The sequence below is a fragment of the Patagioenas fasciata genome, chromosome 5, assembly GCF_037038585.1.
Source record: "Patagioenas fasciata isolate bPatFas1 chromosome 5, bPatFas1.hap1, whole genome shotgun sequence".
Taxonomy (NCBI): domain Eukaryota; kingdom Metazoa; phylum Chordata; class Aves; order Columbiformes; family Columbidae; genus Patagioenas; species Patagioenas fasciata.
In genome coordinates, this window is record NC_092524.1 from 12,111,960 (window position 1) to 12,128,449 (window position 16,490).

A 16,490-nucleotide genomic window follows, 5' to 3' on the forward strand; every position below is an offset into this window, starting at 1 on the left:
GCACTAGTAGCTAACTTCAAAATACTTTTGTAGATAAGGATAAGATTGGAGAAAGCAGATCCAATGCCTCTGAAGTAAGGCAAGTACAGCATGAGTTGGAAGGGAAGGGAGCAGAAGCCCATATGGACCAGATCCTCAACTGGTACGATGTAGCTTCAAAGCAGCTGGTTCACTCTCTACCTGAAAGGGCTTTAGAAAGTCAGGGCCATCTCCTTCTGTGCTTATTTGAACACACTAACATCTCAGTTCAGAGGAATACTAACACATGTTACTCTTCAAAATGAGAATATGATCTTAGGGACCATGAAAGTTTGGCAAAGTTGGAAATGGCTAATGGATTGCTGCTACTTAGACAATGCAAGTGAAGAGAGAAACAATAGCACAGAGGGAGCGGAATGAGGTGATAGAGAATAACAGCTGCCTTTGAATCCTCAGGCTCATTGGGCTTTTATTGGAAATGTCTACAATTCTTGAAAATGGAATTTAGGATTCTGAGCAATTTAATTGTTTTTTTAAATGCATCCATAGGTAAAGGAGTGAGACTCAAAATCAGTGATTCAAACAAATGGGATTCAAAAGAAGGGAGATCAGAAATGCACTTTGAAATAGTGAAGGCTTTGGGGGCTTCAGCTGCCTGTCATCCATGGACAAATTCTTTGTTTGGATAGATTAATTAAAAGTCTCCTGGCAGAAAAGTGCTTGGTCTTAGTGATTCTTCATTTTCTTATTTTGCAGCTTGTCCAAAGAATTAATTCCATCTACAGTGCAAAAAGAGGGAAAAAACGACTGAAGAAACTTTCTATGTCCAATATTGAGACAGCGTCCCTACGAGGTATGGCATGAGCATCACCGTTCAGTGAGTCCAATTGAATGTTACAGGATTAAGAGACTCCCTTCTTTCCTCCACATCTGCCCTGAGCTCTACTTTGTTTAGAATTTTCTTCTCCAAACAATGATAAATTTCTGTCTGCAAGAGGAGAAAATGGGGATGAGCGAGATTCTCAGCATTGTCTCTCCTATTCATCCTATGAACAGCTAGAATTAACCAGCTGCCTTTTCAGTCACTTTCTGAGTAGTTTGCTTCTGTAAGTTTTGTCCAAAATTCACAGTTTTGACCTTGTAATTCACTCATGATTTTTCCTGGCATGTGAATGTGACTCACATTGCACTTCAGACTGCTTCTGGAAAAGCAGGGGCCAAAAGCAAATTCAGGGTGTGTTTGTAGCAGGAGTACAATAGAGCTTTAACGCGTGTACACCTCAGAAATGCATCTTGTCATAAGATTACTTTTGCATGTTACTCTCGCTCAGTTTGGTGAGTTCTGGTCATTGAAAGTGTTGCCCAAAGTGCATAAGGCTTACTTTGACTTCTCAAGTGCTGCATAGCTTGTTTTTTTTAAGTAGCCTGAAAAAGAACTGGAAGGGTTAAAATCCATTTTCCAAATGGCGCATTCACCTCTGTAGCGTAGCACAGATGGGGGTTCACTGCAACCAGTTGCCGTAATGGAGAATGAATTTTACACTTTCATCAAAACAAAGCACTTATTCTCAAGCAAAATTGAAGCTTAATCCAAGGAAAACACAATCTAAGGAGTCATTCAAACTGTTTATTTCAAGATATTTTAAAACTGAGGAGAGAGCTTGCATGGATCACAAGGCTCAGTGCGAGATATGATTTTTCCCAGTTTCACTACAGCAAACCAAGTTTATATTTGCTTTGGTTTTGTATTAACTGATCCCTCTATCCCCTCTGCAGATGAGAACAGCGAGAGTGAGAGTGACTCAGATGACAGGTTTAAAGGTAAGGGATCAGCCTGCAATAATTCTAGTCAGCCACTGTCACAGACCTTATCAACGTACGTTTTCCTGCTACTGCACATTGTTCCTGGCCATGGCCTATATTTTCCTTCCTGAACTATGCAATCACCATTACTGCAGAGCTCACAAAGCTCCCAGCACAGGAGCATGAATGTGGAAAGCAGGGACAAAATGAGCTGTGAGGATCTAACAAGGATTTGGCAACTGTGTCATATAATGAAGAACAGGACCTTTGATAGATTTGCTTTGTCAGCCTCTTCACAGACGCTGATGTTTTCCAGACTGCCTACTGGGTGCAAACTTAGAGGGATGAGATTGGATAAACGTGCTGTCTTCTTATTCGTATGCTGCTTTAAATGTTTACTGCTAGCTGCTGTTGGAGGCAAGATTCTGGGTCTGATTCAGCATAGCAGTTCTTATACTCTTTTTTATAGGTCTGCAGTCTCCAAATTGTAGAAATTCCTTTGTTGGTACACAGCACCTGCACAAGCTCTGCTTGAGCCAGGCAAATAAATGAGTCCCTCATTTTCAAGAGTCCTGATACAAAAAGAGAACTATAAAAAAGTTTAAGGCAGCAACAACAGCTTTTTACTGAAAACTTCTCAGGTTCTTAGTAAGTGTGGGAAAAAAACAAAACAAAACAAAACAAAAAAACCCTAAAACCAAACCAAAACAAGAGTGTAAAGCTGTGGTTATAAGATTAGGGGCAAACATATGTGTCTATCTACTGCAGATGTCACCTGCTTGCTGTTCATGCAGGAAAACTTGCTGGAAAAAATTGTTTTAGGGAATAAGATTTGTTCCAGGTAGGTGGCTGGTGGCAAGACCACCCAAACCAGACTGTATGCAACATTGTACTGTGATGTGTGGAAAAAGTCTCATTACTCCTTTGTAGACCAGTACTGGCCCAAAAGGGCTTTCAGTTCTGTTTCTCTTTGTGTCAAAAAATATAGGGGTTGCTGGGAAGCTCTTTTCCCCATTGTTGTGGAATAGAGGATCTTCACTCTGATGACTCCCTAACCAACTGATCCTGCATGACCTTATATTTACATTGATGCTCTCAGGATATCCTGAGCCAAAGATCCAGTTATCACATGTGATGTGATAGGATTCACTGGGTCCCCATCTGTTGGGGTGGACTCTGTGGTTTTGCGTCTTGCAAACATGAAGCACTGGCCAGCAGCATGGGGCTATCTCAAGGCAGGTCATTTTTTGGGATTTAGCTTCCCTAGTTGTGCAGTCACACCAAGACCCAAGTGCTTTATCGTAACAAATTTTAATTTTTTGTGTTGTTGAACCAGTTGTGTGTCGGCTGGTCACTAAGGGATTTTGTTTTCTTTCTGTCAAATAGTTACTGCTGTAATCAAGTGCCTGTGACATCTTATTTCCCTACCACAAAGGACAATCTGCCTTGTACAAACCGTGGGCAGTGTCAGTGAATATAGCCTTAAGGGACTGGCATGTGCTGCTGATAATTCATTTGCCATTTCACAGAGATCCTGGTGTGAAGACGTGGGGAAGAGCATGTGGGAAACTGGTTTTACTAAGCTGTTTTCACTTACTGGTCTACCAGAACTGGTAATGATGTTACTGACTAGTCCACCCTAGATGTCTAGCGACAAGTCACTGGATCAAGGCATATCTTTGAATCAGGACTAGATGCGACCATGAATCCAAGACTGCCCCTCAGTTGAACTGGCACAAACAAAACAGTCTCACAGGAGGCAATTTGCAGCCCTTCCCCTTTCCCTTCCCTTTCTCCCCGCTTCCCTTCCCTTCCCTTTCCCCCTTTTCCCCCTCCCTGGAGATCATTCCAGGACTATGCTTGTACTGTTGAGAGGGAGAAAATACACATTCAGTGGTTCTTGGCATAAAGCTGTGCTATGTAGGGACGGGTCACAGAACTGGTTTTCACCAATGTAAACCAGGTCCAAGTCAGGCCTGAGGTCCATCACCCTGGAGGCCCCAGTTGCATTTGCACACCCACATAAGGACTTATAATCTTGGCAGGGGTAACAGTTATGAGCTGTAAATTATATTAGTGAGTTAGAGTTGCATCACTTGCATACTTGGAGAAAGTTTTGATTTATGGGAGTAATTAGTGAGGGAGACCACAGTATGAAGGTTTGGTTTTGAAAGGAGAACATGCTTGGAATTGAAAGACCTTGTGAGTGGTCATGGCTTACACATACACATCACAGTCCCAGGTGATGATCTGTGTCTTTTCTTTTTCTTCTTCTTCTTTCTTTTTTTTTAATACTAGCTCATACCCAGCGTCTAGTACACATCCAGTCAATGCTGAAGAGGGCTCCAAGTTATCGAACCCTGGAACTGGAGCTGATTGAATGGCAGGAACGGGAGTTATTTGAGTATTTCGTGGTAGTGTCACTGAAAAAGAAGCCCTCTAAAAACACTTACCTCCCAGAAGTGACATATCAGTTTCCCAAGGTAAAATTCTTACATACATTTCATTCTAAGATCAATGAAGTGAATAAGTGGGAAAAATAATAGAAATCTGTTTTTTAAATGGAGTTAATAATTCAGCTTTCATAATTGTTCCAAAGTGACCTGTTACAAAGTGAAGGGCATAGGGAAGGTGACTGAAAGCTTTCCCTGTTTACAAATCCATCTTTTCCAGTGCTGGAGAGTTTGCCCTGATGATAGCTGCTGTAAAGACTGAGTTTAAATCCAGTTTCTAAATATTTCATTTTTAACTCATTTTGGCTATATTAGGATTTGTTCCAAAACTCACTGAAGTCAATGGAATGGCTTTTGCTGATCTGTGGCATTTCTCTTGTGCTCTTGCAGCAGAAAGGAATTTGAGTTGGGACTGTGTTTTAAGTGGCCATTGTGCAACCAAAGAGTTTTGGGCAATTTTAAAGAAAATTAAAAAACCTCAGCAGTGATTATTTCTATTGTACTAGCATCTATAAGCCTGTCCTGGGGTCATGCCTCACTCTGCCAAGCACAAATAAAGAACAAGTTGATGGGCTCTTGTTCTTCAGAGTTGGTTAGTAACCCCCCTCCTGAGAGGTGCTGTGAAGCTGGCACTGACAGCAACTGAACAAACCTCAATTTTCTCCCCCACAGCTAGAAAGACCAACCAAGCAAATGCGTGAAGCGGAGGAACGTCTCAAGGCCATTCCTCAGTTCTGCTTTCCTGATGCCAAGGACTGGCTCCCTGTCTCTGAATACAACAGGTAAAGCCCCTGGTGCTCCCATGCCCAGTTAAGGAATTAACAGTTTCAGTCTTGGCCACTTCAGGACTTCAGGTTCAAGTAGCTGTATTTATTTTACTTTTTTATTTTTTTAAGTTCTTTGTTGTATTTCTTCCCTTTCCTACCTGCCTCACAGGCCTGTATGACTGAAGGGAAAGGGTTTGAAGGTACCTCTCAGTGCTAAACCCAAAAGCATAAATGGTAGTATTTAAAATAAATCTTAAAAAGGACAGGGCCCTGCCCACCACCTGCCCTAGTCATTTACCCAAGAAGGGTTGTCCAACATCGCAGGACACCTGTTCATTTGGCTCAAAGCAATGCTGTTCTGAGAACTTTTTTGGAGCCAATCTTATGCCATCAGAGGAGGCCTGTCTTCCTTCCTTCAGAGATCAATGACTGGAGGAGAAGGGCAAGGGGAGAAGCAGGCTTGCATTTTCTTTTTCATTTAAAAGAAACCTCAAAAAATGTATCTTTTTTTTTCCCTCCATCCATGTGTCAGAACCTGTTGATCTGAAGGTGTACAAGTAGTAGAATAGACAGAAGGGATAGAATCACAGAATAGTTTGTGTTGGAAAGGACCTTCAAAGGTCATCTAGTTCAACCTCCTGCAATGAGCAGGGACATCTTCAAGTACTTCAGGTTGCTCAAAGCCCTGTCCAACTTGACGTTGAATGTTTCCAGGGATGGGGCATCTACAGGCCCTTGTCCTATTGCTGGAGGCTCTATTAAAAATCTGTCCCCATCTTTCGCATAAGTCCCATTTAAGTACTGTAAGGCTGCAATAAGGTCTCCCCAGAACCTTCTCTTCTCCAGACTGAACAATCCCAACTCACTCAGCCTGTCCTCACAGCAGAGCTGTTCCATTCCTCTGATCATTTCTGTGGCTCCTCTGGCCCTTCTCCAGCAGGTCCATGTCTGTCCTGTGCTGAGGAACCAGAGCTGGACTCAGGACTCCAGGTGGCATCTCCCCATGTTCATCTAGAATATTACATGGCTTTTTAAGATGCATGATGTGAGATGTGTGTAAATGAAGAAAGACCTGTTCAGAGTGTGTCTGGAGGGACTCTCAACAATGACAAGGAACTAGCATTCACCTGCAGAAATTACTGAAGCCAAGAATATATATGGAACTTTTTATTGGCTTATGCATTGCACATACAGCACAACCATGTTATATTCTGTGTTGCTTGGCTGCATCATTCAGTATGTGGAAGCACCTGAATAATGAGTTGTTGAAAACACTGAAGGAGAAGCGGACAACTGTGTGGGTCATATTGGTATTAGAAGCACCCAGGCCTGCCTACACAGCATTTCATCTTCGCTGCTGCCACTTTTTGGGACAGACTTTTAATGAACCCATGTTTTTGAAATGGGATATTCTTTCCATATGGAGCTAAAATTATATAAACCCTGGCATTCCAACACAAAGTGGTCTATATAATGCCATTTAAAAATTGCAAAGCAGTCAGGAATGTTTCCCAGTCCAGGCACAAATTCACAGACCCATCCCTTTACCTGTGCTGTAGTTATAGCCTTGAACTGTCGTTTTACTTCTCTGTCACAAATGGTCCTTATCCTGGACAGGGATATAAAATGGGCTGGATTTTGGTAATCCCTGTTGTTTCTGGGTTAGAAAATGATTACTCTTAGAGAATATCTAAGGTTGTCCCTTTAAGAACAATGCACAGTCCAAAGATGGGATCTAACCAAAAGGTAATGGAGATACAGCATTTGAATACTGCCCGCAAAATCTGATTCTTGTGTTCCTTTAGCAGTACAAAGGGACTGCCGTGTCACTGAAATTCAGCACCCATCTCTTCTTATAAGAACATAGCCAGGTTGTCCACAACCGTGCAGATATTTTTGCTCTACTGCTGATGGAATTTGTCCACAGAGTATGTCCAGGTGATGGGCAGAGGGAGAGAAGACCCTCCAGTGGGTATAATCTCTCACTGGTTAAGGCAGTATCCCTTTCAAAATTATCTACCTCATAGCTATGCTGTAGTTCTGATTGTAAGGTCTGGGCAATTTTATTTTCTTCTAGTGAGACCTTCTCTTTCATGCTGACTGGGGAAGATGGGAGCCGACGGTTTGGTTATTGCAGGAGGCTGTTGGTAAGTAGATCACGTTCACCTCAAAATGCAAAATCCTTTCAAACAATATCTCAAGACTATAGTCTGAACTTTGAGGGTGCCTCTTGTGGTTTTAAAAGAAAACAGAGTTATTCACTCTGAAATTTGGAAATGTAAGGCGCTCAAGTAAAATAAGGAGTATGTAATAATAATAATAAATAAGTCTCAGTCAAATAGATGCAAGTCTGGTAGGAAATTCATGAGAATGTGGTAAGTTTATTGTGTGAGTATTTTTACAATTCTTTATATTATGTGCTTTCAAGCAGAATCTGAAATACTATAACACTGCAAACAAAGGCAAATGTGATATTTCTAAACATTTGTGAGTAGCATTTATCTCTCGGACAGCTGCTTACATCTCCAAAGTACTCTGCCAGCACTGCCTCATCAGTCTGCAGCAGGTCTGTGATGGAGGTGAATCAGCCCTCATGACCAGGGGTGGTCAGCTGGTGGTGTGGGGTCCTGACTCAGCCTGCCAAATAGCTTTGTCTCATCACCTGGAAAATCACTGGTTACCTAATAAACTGAGAGCTTGAAAGCCCAAATGTGTGCAGGGAAACTGCACAAAGGCTTGCATAGTGTATTAAGGCAGGTGAGGCACAGTGCAAACAGGGATTTTGCTGTCCATCCTGCAGGCCTGACTGGATGGCAGCAAAGCCTACAGCAGTTGGTTGTTCTTGCGTGAGTCTGTGCTCATCACCTCTCAGCTAGGTTTGGAGCTGGTTGTGAGTGCCCAGGTGGGAAGCCATGGCTGTTCACATGGTGGTTATCTACACTTGGCTGGAGAGCTTATGTGGCCATTGGGTGCTGCAGGAGACTTTTGCTGCTCTCATGGCAAAATGAATGCCTGCAGCATCATTGCAAACTTGTAAATAGGTACCCTCTATTTAAGAGAAATGGAAAACGGCACTTTCCCTTTCCTCCCCTCTCTGGCATGATTTCCAATCTTCCCAAGCAGTGAGCACCTGCCTGCAGTAGCTTTCAGTGGCTTCCAGTAGCCAGAGCAATTTGCTGGTATTAGTACAGCACTCTCCATCCTGCTGCCTGTACCTGACCCTGCTCCTACCCTGCTCTTTGTCTATGGCAAGGCTCCTTGTCGTGCAGACAGCAGACGCTCTGTCTGGGAGGTATTGCTGTGTGGGGTTCCTCTATTTGTAAGAAGTTTTGTTTAAACTAACATAACAGAAAACTTGTTTATCAATTCTGTGGGTGGTATTTGCCACAGGTAGCATCACAGAGACTCGCTTATGCTGTGTAACACTGTACTCAAGTGTGGGTCGCAACAAGATTTATATGTGGAAAGGAAATGCCAGTGGAGGCTTGTATTGCAGCAAATCTAGGGCTGATCAGGGGTTATTCAGAGATAAATGAGTGGAGCACCTAGAAGGTATCCTCACTGCTGTAAATAAGCATAAAAAGAGGCAGGGCAGCAATACAATTCAATTACTTTTTATGTGTTCTAATTTAAGGGATAATAAGGCATGTTTGGAAAAAAAAATAACAAAACCTCAGAAAACGTTGGCTAGAAATAAATTTTGGAATGTTTTCACTCTACCAGGTAAAGGTGGTTTAAGACTTCTGTATTTCTGGGAATGTTAGCAAGTTTGGAATCATGCACAGAGCTTACATTTGTGAAATGCAAATAAGCTGATCCTGGACCAGGTTGAGACTGAAATAATCAGCCACAATAAAAAAGATGTATAGACAAGATAGTTGAGTTAGTCAATGACAGTTTAATGTATGGTTTTTTTTACTCACTTAAGGCTCAGTGAAATCCACTCTACGTTAAAGGCAACATAAAAATACAGCACTGACTTTCAGTTGGTACAGAAGATGGGTTTGCACAGTAAGAAATACCAGGAACAGAATTAAATCAGTACTGCACACTTTTGTATAAATGGTGTTTTGAGATATTCCGGGATTGCTTTTACCCTCTATTGGCCATGGAAAAAAATCTATCAATCAGATAGCAAAAAACAATTTAAGAAGGGGAAAAATAAGTACCGTCTTGCTAAATCTATGTAATAATTGTGAAGCCAGTTATGAAACTGATCTGCTGCTGTCCTGGGAGATCACTTAATTCAGGATGTTTCCTCTGGTTCCAAAAGCTGACATGCAGAAGCTGACATCTCATCTACCTGGTACAGCCTACCCAGCAGAGTAAAGCAAGAGTGATACCAATCTACTTCACCAGCTTGTCCCCTTCTGGGGCAAATCCTACTGTGCCTTCTGAAAGCAAAACTGGCACTGTCTGGGGCTGAGAAAAAAAGAGGATTTTGGAAGCTGCAAAGAAATATTTCAGCATTTCTCTGTCTGGGGAAATGGCAAAACTAGCAGAGATTTGCTGCTATTTGGATCCTGTGACCTCTTACTGTCCTGCTGGGAGAAATGGTAGGATTGGGTTTGTTACCTGAAGCGCCTCCTCCATAGGGTTCAGCTGTGCTCACAAAGTGTAACAGTATCTTGTCCCCTGCAGATGTCGGTGCATGAGTGGAACCATCTCACTGGTGTATACCTCTGCGTGGTATTTATTCTATTTACAGACACATGCATACTTTCTTATTTTATACACGCAAATACAGAACCTGTACAGACAACAAGGAGCAGGTGAATTCTGCAGGCACTGTTTACATGCCAGAGGCTTGGGCTCTAAAGCAGATTTTTGTATTTGGCTGTACAGTTTCCTGAGCAGTTTCTGAAAACTTAAGTTAGGGTGGTTCTGATGTCCAGGAGTGCACAGCATCTCCCCCGATTAGTCCCATTCCTGACCAACAAGTTCTGTCAAATGCAATAACCATTATTTGGGAACTACATGCAGTTTCTGGCAAACATTACCTAAGAGAAAGGTGGAGCCATAGTGTGTAATATAGAACCATAAGAAAGCCCGAAAATCATTATAAACTTCTCTGCTTCAAGACAAGCCAACTGCTGTGAGGCTAATTCCTTAGAAAATATTCCCCAGCTGTCCTGGCGAGGGATGCTCTTCTAACACCCAGCAAGAGGTGTCCCACACCTTCTGGAGCATTTGCCAGTCCTCGGCAGCAGCTCCATGGCTGGACAGGGCAACCAGCCTGATCCTGCGAGAATGGTAAGGAGGACTATCTGTGTCTTCTGTAGAGGCTGCTGTTACCATTCCTTTGTTTACGAAACAATTACTTTTTGTCAGCCTTGTTCTCCTTTGGCATGTTTTGATACAAACAAACTGCTCCGTTTTTTCTTTTCTGCCTTCAGATTTCAGATTCTTCCAGACCCAGTTTTTTGGGGAGTGTGTGCTAAAACCCTGCCAAAACTAACTCAGGAGATACAGTGACAATTACATCCTGTTTGTACTAAAAATCCTGTACAGTATCCCCTTTAAATGTTTTTATATTGTTTTGTTTCATTTTGGAACAGGATTAGAATGGAATGTAACCTATTGTACCACAGCAAACCATCTCCACTTGCATAGATAGCACAAAGTTTTCCAGCTTGATACCTCCAAGGCAATTGTGTAACAGCTTTCCTAGTGACTTGACATGAGAAGTATGCATCTTCATATAAAAGGAAATGGGCTGATACATGGTAGAGATTTTGACTCTCACTCCTATGCCATTTCACTGCAATAAGACATTTTTCTTTAATAATCAGATTCATTTAACTTTCTTTTCCATGCTAATTCATCTATCAGCTTGCTAGGTTCCTTTCCAGAGCTGTTCTTGGGCTGTGGCTCTGCCATATGTGCATGTTGGCAGCAGAGATGATTTGAGCAGTTCCTGCTGACGGTTCAGTCTCAGCTGGCTGGTCACGGCCACCTCCAGTGGACATTCCAATGGCCCCGGTGCTGCGGTGCAGCAACCTGGGTAGGGGCAGAAGGGAGAGCAGGAGCACAGGAACAGCAGGAGAACATGGTGGGGAAGGAACAGGGTTGAAGCTGTTGTAACATGAATCTGTCTGTACCTTGCAAAATGCAGATTTTTAATTTGGTTCAGTGAATAATTTCATTTTACTAATTGCCTTGGTTTAATATGTTAAAAAATTGCTTTCTAGAGGACGTGACCAAAGTCTTAGCTCTTCTCTGTCAGTGCAACCCCATAGGCTTGTGCCCAGTAAGAGCATAGCGGATATATAAGGATCACAGTGGTGAAATCAGGGACCTTCTCAGCAGATTTCTGGTGGCTGCAAGACCCACCAGTGCTGGAAAATCTGAAAAACTTTCCTTATTGGGAGCCCATGAAAAAGGGTGTAGACAGCCAGAGGGATACCAGGACTGCATCCTTTGGGAGATGCTTGGATCCCGTGCAGCTCCTCAGCAGCCTGGGCTGTCAGTGGCCTTATGGCTGGGATCCACAGCTGTGCCAGCCGCTGTCTCCAGGGACAGTCATGTCATATAAGCTGCTGTTTTATGGGATATACACAAGCATCTTGGCTTTCTTTGCCATGGGAGTTGCTGTGGTTGCTGAGAAGTGCTAGTTCTAGCTGCTGGGGCAATACTGGAGTATAAGATACTGCAACCTCAAAACAATGTTCTGCAGTTCATTGCCACAGCTGGCAGCTGGTCTATGGGAACAGTAGGAGAAACACATTTATATCACAAAGGCAGACATCTGAGAAGGCACAGTTCTCAGAGCAGAAAGCCTGATGATGACTTTGTACTTGCAGAAATAAGATTAAAACTTGCAGTATCTGTTTCACCCTATCCTACTTCTCTCTTCCATCTCACATAAAATATGTTCTTCCAGCACTTTTCCCGGGTAAGATGAGTCAGTGGAGGAGCAGATGCCTGAACATGAAGTGTGTATGTTAAAACATGAAAAACAGTCGTTAGGTGGGACTAGTTCATCCTACATTTGCTGGGGCAGGAGAGGGGAGTTCATTACACTGTGAAGTCTGCAACTCTTGTGGGCTGCAGACTAATGTTTATGAAACTGAAACCAGCTCACTGGAAAAGCTTTTCATCTTTGAGATGGCAGGTGGGACTATGGTGCATGTTCCTCTCTCTTGCTGTTTGGCAGTCTGTTTTTGCTGCCTTTCCTCTCCACAATATATCTTCAGGTCGATGGGAGAAGCTGGGAGATGAAGGGCAGGAGGAAAAATGTTGTGTTTGGTCCCCATTGCTTTGGTTCCTCTGATGTCAACAAGCTGGGACAAGCATTCCCCAGTTATTTCTGGGGCTGTGAAGCCAGCAGCTTCCCTGACACCCCACAACCTCCCCCAGTACCTTAAAAAACCCAGACCACTGAGTTTTGTGTCTGAATGGGTGGTGAGGACACACACTACAGGGATGGCCTGCCTTGCTTTGAAAGCAGGTGTTGCAGTGTGTGAGAGACTCGCGCTGCTGTGCCAGGCTGGGAGGAGATCTCTGAAGGCTGAACATGGGCAGGGAGGTATGATTTGAAAGAGAAAAATGGCAGGCTTATTTTTTGGAGCAAAAGCCTGCTGTTTGTCCTGCCTTAGCAGGTTTTGGAGTGGGCTTTATTCAGTAAACTTCAGATTAAACTCACTATAAAAAAGACTGTCCTGAGGCACTTGCTGACCAGCCCGGATGCAGATCTCCGCTTCTCTACTCTGTAGCCAAGTTCTTGTCAGTTTATATTCATCCTCTTGGGAAACTGTCTTGTTATCAACAAAACTCCTTGGCGTTTTCATTTGTGATACTGAACTAAGGCTGAAAATATCCTGGGATCCATGAAAACAAAACAAAACCAAAACATCATCCTCTCCATCCCTTTTCTTCCAGGAGGAGTGCAGTGCACCAAGGCAGTCACTCAGATGCCTCTCAGCTGTGCTACTGTACCATACAGCTTCCCTGAACTGGATCTATTCATTGTGTGGAGGACTGGGCCTTGGAGGACACAACTCCAAGGCTTTGTAGTCACCCTGTCTGCAACTTGGAAGCACTTTATTCTGTGAAGAGAGGCGGTTAAACCAGTACTGCTGGCGAGACCCAGTGCCCAAGGTCTCCCCTAGTGAGGAGAGATGAGTTCAGGCAGGAAGGGAGGAGGGTCAGGTCCTATATGATGTTTTTCTGGGAAAGAAGCAAACTGAAGCACAATGAGCAGGTGTTTTAGATCCATCTTTGAGATATAAACTAATGTCTGAGAGGACAGGTTATGTGAAGAGTTGCCAGTGTCAGAAATTTGAGAAGTCCTGCCCCTCAGTATGGCTCTGCCTGAGGCTTTTTCTTTTTGCCTCTTACAGATGATTTGTGTGCATCTGGGAGGCTGTGCTTTTTGCAAGAAAAAGTCTCTGAAATAACAGAAAAGGATGTACTATGTGATGAGTGTGAGGAGGGAAGAATCCCAGCTTTCAGAGACATGTAGCCTTTAAGACATTTGAAAGCAATGATGTTTCATAAAGGAGAATCTTTGAGTAAGTGCTGAACAGTTATTGTTTCTGGTCTTATAGATGACCCAGGAATGTGATGTTTTTACTGGCACTCGGTGAGACAGCTCTTGGTTGGGAGCTCTCCAAGGCTCCTGGCATGGCTTCGGCATTCCTGCAGATTTGACACAATGATTTTAACCAAAATCCCACATGCTTGATATAATCACTCAGTGCCTTTAGAAAGGGTTTTATACCTAATATGGACAAAAAAGGGCTCTGCTTTTTCAGAGATGTGACGTGTAGTGCGCAGGTTTGGATCCAGAAATAGACTCATCTGTGTTCACTTAGCTTTGGTATTTTTTTGTGATCTTTATTATAACAGGCAGGCACCTGCTGTCTATCCAAGTCTAGATTGCAATATTCAGATTTAGAAAGCACAGTTACCCCTCATTTTCTCTTGATTGATATCTGTGTGGCATGTAAATGTCAAACACACAGTGGGGAATCTAATCACTGTATCAGCAGAGTCTAATGGTGAGACAAAGATAAAAATCTACTGGCCTTCCATGTGGATACAGAGGAGATGATCAACCACTTTGGCTAAATGTACAAGTGGGCAGAAGCTGATGGAAACAGTGACTGAGCTCCTTTATCACACAGTCGTTATTAATGGAGACGATTCTGTCACTGCTGCGTATCAATAATGTACAGCTGCACGAAGAGGCTAAGTGACGCTGATTCTTTCACAGCCACTTTTCACTCCATGCTGCACAAGCACAGCTGACTCCATGAGATGCAGAGATGTTGTAGGCAGCCTTGCCTGTTGTCTGAGACCCTGCTTGCAGCTTTTTGCTGCCAGGGTGCTGGGCCTTGCTGTGGACCTGCAGCCTTTCTGTGCCTTGATGGATGTAGCTCCTGGACGAGGCAGAGCCGGGACTTTCCTGCATTGTATCTTGGGACTCTGTGTGAATCTATCTGAAGTCAGCAAACTGCCTTGTTAAAATAACAGCCCCGGGAAGTACGTGCCTGCTGATCTGGTGAAAATCGGTTGCAACCACACAAAGCTGGAATGCTGCATTGCAGCTTATTAAAAATACAGTGGGAAGCTGCTATGTGTGGATGTCGCTGCCATCTGTGCTCATTGTACACATGGAGGACACAGGCAGATCAGCTTTCTGCTCTGAGGACCTTGCCAGTGAGGATGGTTTTTCTAAAGTGCTCAACACTGGCCTAATTCTGATTGTTTTCCTGTATACAAGCTAAATACAGCAAGTGGTTATACCCTTCTCTCACAGGGCTTCCCTGCAGTGGTACAGGTGGGGTTGCAGAGTCCAGTATGCTGGACGTCAGTCAGGCCAAGTCAAACAGTTTGCTTTTCTAGGAAATGTCTTCAATAGGATGGTTATAGAGGACGGTATTATAGGGGGATTTTTTTTGGGGGGTGGATGGGGTGTGCATCTTTGATTCATACTTGACACTGTTTAAGTTATTCAAGAATTCAATGTTTCTCGTGCATTAATCTGAGGAAGTTAACGATTTAGTTCATGCAGCTTGCCTTTGTTTAGGTCTATAAGCTTGCTTTCTGTGAGATGAGCTCTCTTTGAACATCCTGGAGTGAGTGGGGAGCTCCTCATGCCGCAGCCAGAGCAGAGGACACTGATAGCACAGGTGTGAGCTGCAGTTGTAGTTAAATGTGCTTTTATGGCTGCAGGCTGGAGCGATATTGGAATATAGCTCCAATGCGCTGTGATTTCCAAGTGGATAAGCACCATTTATGCTTTTTCACGAGTGGTTGTTTTGATGGAGAAATGGATAGTGAAAGGTGTCACATGATGGCCGTGTGATCAGAGAGAGAAGTGTATTTCCTTATGACTCCAAATTAATATGTCATCTCAATCTTCTTTTTACTGTTATTAGCCAACTGGAAAAGGCCCACGCCTACCTGAAGTTTATTGTGTCATCAGCCGGCTGGGGTGCTTTGATTTATTTTCCAAGGTAAGACAACTTTTTTTGTCAATATTGCTTTTTAATTTGATTGTTTACTGAGACACACCCGCAGTGATGAACCAGACAAGAAGAATTTCTTCCTTTGATGGGAGATAACTGTATTTTACAGTTGCTGTTTTGAACATTCTACCCCTATTATTTGGTCCATCAAAGAATGTCTTATTACTTCTGTGACTTAGGCAGAACTTGATTCAAAAAACATCTGGGTGTCTGTATGATCTGGCTGACTGAAGTTTTTTCCATTGTTTTCTAAAGCCATTCTGTGCTGAGCTGTAATTCTTGGCATCCACAGTTTGAATGATGGGCCAGTGCCACTTTTACTCCAATATCCTGTGGAACGATGAGGTTAAGAAGAAAGATTATTTGATATATGAGTTATGCATGCTTAACTCTATTGACATTTTTTTTTTTTTTTTAATCTTAGGAGGCTAGGAAAGCATGTATAATCTTTTAATTGGCCTCCACATTAATGAATCCAAAGTTGCATCGTATGCTGGTGTGGTTTACCTAGGTAATATATTTCTTGATGCAAGAGTTTCGAGACAAGGAGGGCGTTGCAGCTAAACTGAGGGGCTGAATACCCATAGAAACAGTTAACTGCCGATCAGCTCTAGAGCTACTAGCATTATTCTTCTGTAAGACAAAAGGTTATTAAAATTAACTATTAAAAACATTTGTGATTGATTAACATTTGAAGTATCTCTCTAGCTGCCAGTTTAGGGCCTCCTGGTCCTCTGAGAGCATGTTCTGCAAAATCTACCTCAGAATATCATATAGGATTTGCTCATGATCTGTGGAAAATGATATGTCTAATGCCAAATGTCTGCCATTCACTTTTCCAATTTCTATACAGTATTCATAGAAATGTCATCTTAACTTGCCAACAATTTCCACTTCGGGTATGGGAAATCTCATAGAACTTATACAGATTTTTCTTGTTAATTGATATGGGAATAAAGTTGAAAAGAACTGTAAATCACTGAATTAAATAAAAATCATAGCATTTATATTGT

At 42.8% G+C, this 16,490-nt stretch overlaps 1 protein-coding gene across 6 annotated transcripts in view; it reads left to right on the forward strand.

The window, feature by feature from the left end:
- Nucleotides 1–16,490, forward strand: part of DENND2B (DENN domain containing 2B) — a 172,043-nt gene that overhangs the window by 124,609 nt on the left and 30,944 nt on the right. For all 6 annotated transcript variants that reach the window (XM_065839171.2, XM_065839170.2, XM_065839174.2 and 3 more), the window contains 6 exons: nucleotides 736–832; nucleotides 1,756–1,800; nucleotides 4,081–4,265; nucleotides 4,908–5,017; nucleotides 7,080–7,149; nucleotides 15,388–15,465. In XM_065839171.2, the coding sequence (XP_065695243.1) occupies nucleotides 736–832; nucleotides 1,756–1,800; nucleotides 4,081–4,265; nucleotides 4,908–5,017; nucleotides 7,080–7,149; nucleotides 15,388–15,465 (585 nt within the window). The remainder of the gene's footprint in view (nucleotides 1–735; nucleotides 833–1,755; nucleotides 1,801–4,080; nucleotides 4,266–4,907; nucleotides 5,018–7,079; nucleotides 7,150–15,387; nucleotides 15,466–16,490) is intronic.